Source organism: Petromyzon marinus, chromosome 22, assembly GCF_048934315.1.
Source record: "Petromyzon marinus isolate PM22_M1 ecotype Great Lakes invasive population chromosome 22, UKy_Petmar_22M1.pri1.0, whole genome shotgun sequence".
NCBI classification, from domain to species: domain Eukaryota; kingdom Metazoa; phylum Chordata; class Hyperoartia; order Petromyzontiformes; family Petromyzontidae; genus Petromyzon; species Petromyzon marinus.
In genome coordinates, this window is record NC_133688.1 from 4,058,088 (window position 1) to 4,063,164 (window position 5,077).

A 5,077-nucleotide genomic window follows, 5' to 3' on the forward strand; every position below is an offset into this window, starting at 1 on the left:
CAAACTCCGAATATACAGGCGGACACACAGCACCTGGCCCAAAAGTCTGCTCACTCTTTCCCATTCCGAGACATCTGCAAGTTGCCGGGTGGTAGGTGTCACGTTCACCGCTGAATCTCGGTACGCGCGAGCGGCTCGGCGTTAATTTTATTTATAGAGGCGTAGCGCTGCTGTTTTTAAAAGGCGTTGCCCTCACCGCAGAGAACCGTAGTGACACGACCGGCACTCTATGGAACAAAATTGTGCCACACGCCCTCCCGCATAGTCTTATGGGAGCAAAAGGTATGTCTTCAGGTCAGAAGACGTACTTGAGTTTTTCTTACGGTTCCGTTTCGACGACGTATATGTACATCATGGAAATGAGAAAGGGTTATAGCCTATACGAGGGATCTTTGTGCTTTGGGGATGGGGGAGGAAGATGTGGGTGAGACTGGCACGGTGCCCGCACGCACCGTCTTTCCGAGTCGCGACGTGAAGTTGTGCATCACGAGGTGTTGGAATGCCTCGGACATCATGTCCACGTCCGGATGTCGTGCCGCATCACCACGCTCGAGAGTGTCAAGTACACCGTGGCATCGTACCACGTGTCACATGAACAGCATGCCGGAAAGTTAGACACACCACAGGTGTCACACAGACTGTACTGGAGAGTTAAACAGACTGCCCTTCCATCTGCGGCATCATACCACATCACACCACATACACAGTTAAAACACCACAATTCCATGTCTGCAGCATCATACTACACACCGCACATCGTACGCACAGCTAAATACACCTCCATCCCCGTCTGTTGCACCGCATCACACACGTCACACCATGCATCACACCGGGGAGCGGGAGCGGAGTGGCTATCTCATTACACTACAAATCCGGTGACCTGACTTCGATTTCCGGTGTGTCCAAGCATCGACAGTGGGGAGACAAAAGGGGCCAGATGCGGTAATGACCACACCACCCACCCCGCCATGTGCCCTGCCGGCCTTCGTAGGTCGCTCGACAAACAGCATTTGCCCTGACAGCCTGTTAAAGGCTACACGGGGGAGCTTTGTCGACTGCGGTGCGTGCGCGTGCCTGGCATACCGCGGTGCTCATGCAGGACGATGAAGTCGTTGACGGCGTTGGCGCAGCACGCCCACACCAGCGCCTGCAGCTTGTGGCCTCCGTGGTTCATCGGCTGAGCGTTCGGCAGGATCAGCTTCATCTCCTGCGGTGGTGGTGGGAGGGTGGTGGTGGTGTGGTAACATGACAGCAAGCGGTCACACGCCGAGTCCGCTCTTCCCACCGGCGTCCGTCCCGGCCACGCTGCTTTCGCCCCCCCCACTTCCCCGCCCCCCCACTGTATCCGACTCGGGTTGTGTTGTTTGTTTTTTCCATTGCGGAAGCCGAGCCGAGCCGTGCCGGTATACGGGGTCGCCAAACCCCGTGTTGGCACAACTGGGATGCACCATTGGAAAAACTTTACTATTTTTATTTTACCAGGTAAGGCCCACTGAGCTATGCAGCTCTTTTCCAGAAGCGACCTGGCCACAAATCATAGCTCAACTAAGTGGCTTATCGCCATGTGGAAATTTATAGCAGCCAAATACTCTTAAACGGACGTTGATTCTAAATGCGGAGGGAAAAACCGGAGGACCTGGAGAGAAATCCACGCGACTCCTCGGAAAGAGGCACGCAACTCCAAATATACAGCAGGCATCAGGGTCAGGATTGAACCTGCGACCTCCTGTATACCAGGTGAGGGAGTTAACATCTCGCCACAGTGGCGCCCCCAATGGTACATCTTTCCGTGACCACCGACCGTGCGTAGTGCTACAGTAGATACATTTTCGATGAATGGAAGGGATCGGTCATCGCGAAAAGGCGGACTGAATCGCGAGGAATGAAGTTGACAAAAGCTGCATGCACCAAACCAAAGTGTCCAACGCTCCACCACTTACGACCCCCCCCCCCCCACACAGCCTCCACCTTTCATCAACAACCAGATTTCTTCTGGTTAACTCAACGGATGCGAGTTGTCTCACACTGCACAAGCCCGATGATTGGTCGACACGACTCGTGTGAGGTGCAAGGAACTGATTCTAAAGCCGATAGAGAACACGTGTGTGTGTGCGGTAATTTAGCAGTTAGCATGCTGCCCCACAAACCTAGTGACCCGAGGTTTATTTCCGTTCATGGCCAACACCAGTGGCGATTATCTGAACTGGTCCTGGGCCTCCCCTAGATCAACTCAGCCTCAAACGAGTACCTAGTGCGGTGTTTAAACATCATTACCAGAGAGATAAAGGTGGCCAGTTGTGGTGCTAGCCACCTACACCCTCGCAAACAGCACCTGTCCCAAAAACCTGTTAAGGCTATATGGGGGACCTCTGTCTTTGCGCGCTTGTACACATGCAATACACGAGGACCCACATTCCTCGTGTGACCCCAAACCCTGTAGCCCCTGTGACCCCGTGCCCGCACCTTGATGAACTGCTTGAGGAGGGAGCTGGGGTCGCGTGAGGTCGTCGCCATGTGTGGGTCCTTCACGCCGGCTCAGCGGTACTCGTCATCCATGTGGCTGCTCACTCCTACTGACACGGGGGGGGGGGGGGGTGGATAGAAAGAGGTGGTAGATGGGGCAGGGGGGACGGAGAGGGTAGGTTATCATTTGCCATACTTCACCGTGCAGGTGAGTGAAGGTGTGTGTGTGGGTGGATGGATGGAAGGAGCGACCAGGAATAGTTGAGAATATCACTCTGCAGTGATCGCGTTGATTTTGTGTAGCGAGCTGAGCAATAATGAGACCTGGATGAGTCCCAATTGCAAGAGTGGGTGGGTGATATGGCAGGTGAGTGGGTAAATTGAGTAAAATGATGAGTGAGTGAATGAGTGCGTCAGTGCATGTTAAACCTCTTTGTTACAGCACGTAGCCAACCGTGGTAATCGGAAGTGTGACAAACTAACCACAAAAAGTAGTTCTCAAGAAATGAGTTTGTCAATCTAGACGATGATTTAAAAGTGCAAAGCTCCAGTGGCTTCCTAATATTGTAAGGAAGACCGCTCCAGAAGGAAGACTGCTCCAGAAGCACACGTTATGTGGTGACCACGGCCTTCATTTGACATTCCACCAAAATTTACGCCAGCCATCACACACACACGGCCAACTCTTTTTCCACGTTCACGCCACGGGATTTTTCAAAGTCCACTTGGGAAGCAATCGCCGTGCAGTATTTACGGTCAACGCAACTGCGGCATTAAACCCATTAAACCGGTGGGGGGGGGGGGGGTTGAGGGCCCGCCGTTCTCGAACCGCGAACCTCCGCGGCAAAACACGGTGCCACCGCTTGGCAGGAAGGACCGACGGCGAGCCGGGGATGCGCGCCGACTCGGCGTGTCTAGCGGGCGGAGACGCGCGACGCTTATCCCTCTGCCTCGGGAGTCTCGCGGGAAGGAAGAGAGAGAGAGATGCGAGGAGACGTGATGGTGAGGGATGTGAGATCACCCTCCCCTCCCTGGTCGAACTCCACGGCCTTCTGGAGTTCAAGCGCCTCCCACCGCAGGTCCGTAGGCAGCACCAGGTTTTCTTCGGTGACGACGTCAGGGGGACAGGGGGCAGTGGGTGGGGGGCGGGCAGGGGAGAATTAACAAGGAAGAAAAATCATGCGCACGCATGGATTCATTCGGAAACGCTTTCCAACGCGCGGTTGTCTTCTCGCCTGTATTGTGAGACCGTCTTGTCCCATCTTAGTCCGTCTTGCGTGTCTCATTGTCTCTAGATCCGTCTCTAGTCTGTCTTGCGTGTCTCAACGTCTCTAGTCTGTCTCGCTGTCTCTCGTCTGTCTTGTCGTCGCGAGCCCATCTCTAGATCCGTCTCGCCGCCCGTTACCATCGAGCGCCCTCTTGAGCTGCGCCTTCTCCTCTACGAGGACCTTCTTGGCCTCCTGCGCCTTGCGGTAGAGGTACTCGCCGTGCAGTTGCGCCTCCTCAGCTGCACCACCAAACAAAGACAAAGATCCCCCATGTAGCCTTCGACAGGACTGTCGGGTGCAAGTGCTGTTAACGAGCAGCACCTTTGATACACGAAGGGGGGTAGGTGGCCAGCACCACATCCGGCCGCCTTAATTTCCCCAGTGGCGATGTTTACACAACGCACCAGGTACTCATTTGAGGCTGAGTTGACCAAGGGGAGGCCCAGGAACGGAATCGTCACCAGTGTTGGCCGTGAGCGGGAATTGAACTCGGGTCGCTGGGTTAGTAGTGCAGCGTAGTGCTAATCGCGAGACGACCATAAACAACAACCGCCATTCGCCACGAAGTGGTGGAGATGTCACCACGGCGCTTGTGCCAGGCTACGTGCAGGTTAAGGCCACATGAAGCGTCGAACGCCCGCTGGCAGCAGGAGGTCACAGACAGACAGACCCAGGTTGCCATTGGTTGCTTGACTGAGATGACTGGCCGATGCACCACCTGTGCCCCCTACTGTGCTACACTACCGCTCCAACCTACACAAACTCTCTTGGGCTATACTCTTTGGTTCTTTCGGTAAAGTCACATAGGCATAAAATATAAAATAAATTAAATCACGACGTTTCGGGCACAACACAAGCGTCCATCATCAGGTGGGACAAACCACAGCAAGAAACAATTGCCGACGTGGGCAAAAGAGCTGCTGTAAACAAGAGACTATATAGGTAAGAGAAGGGGGGAGGATCAGGGAGGAGAGATAGAGAGGGGGGGTATGAGGGGAGTGCTGAAGAGAGCGGGGCTGGGAGTGGGAAGCTTAAGAAATTAGAGATGCGGAAAGTTAAGGCAACACCATAAAGCAGTTAAGGTTTTACCTGGTTAATAACATTCTTCCAATGATTACTCAATTTGTATCCATCTTCTCGGTTGAAGTTATGTCTGTGTTTATATATCTGGATGGCTTGATGAACAAACCTTTGATAGTAGCCCGAAGGTTTGCAGAGCGGCACCACGATACTCCTAGCGACGTCGTTGATTAATGTCTGTAATTAATATCGATGGTGAATCTCTGTAATTAATATCGATGATTCGATTCCACGAGAACAGATTCCACAAGAATCGATTCCACAAC

The 5,077-nt window shown here is 53.6% G+C and overlaps 1 protein-coding gene across 1 annotated transcript; it reads right to left on the reverse strand.

The window, feature by feature from the left end:
- Nucleotides 1-362: 362 nt before the first annotated feature.
- On the reverse strand, nt 363-2,589 carry LOC142925606 (U3 small nucleolar ribonucleoprotein IMP4-like). The gene is made up of 2 exons (XM_076068658.1): nt 2,464-2,589; nt 363-1,207 (listed from the first exon to the last, which is right to left on the reverse strand). Exons 1-2 carry the CDS (start codon nt 2,512-2,514, stop codon nt 1,034-1,036), a joined length of 225 nt encoding a protein of 74 aa, XP_075924773.1. The 5' UTR covers nt 2,515-2,589; the 3' UTR covers nt 363-1,033.
- Between the last annotated feature and the right edge of the window lie 2,488 nt (nt 2,590-5,077).

Bases quoted from the DNA above. Each gene is read 5' to 3' on its own strand.
- LOC142925606 (XM_076068658.1), bottom strand. From the start codon at position 2,514: ATGGCGACGACCTCACGCGACCCCAGCTCCCTCCTCAAGCAGTTCATC. The intron at 1,208-2,463 runs GTGCGGGCACGG...CCACCACCGCAG, and splicing joins TCCTCAAGCAGTTCATCAAG to GAGATGAAGCTGATCCTGCC.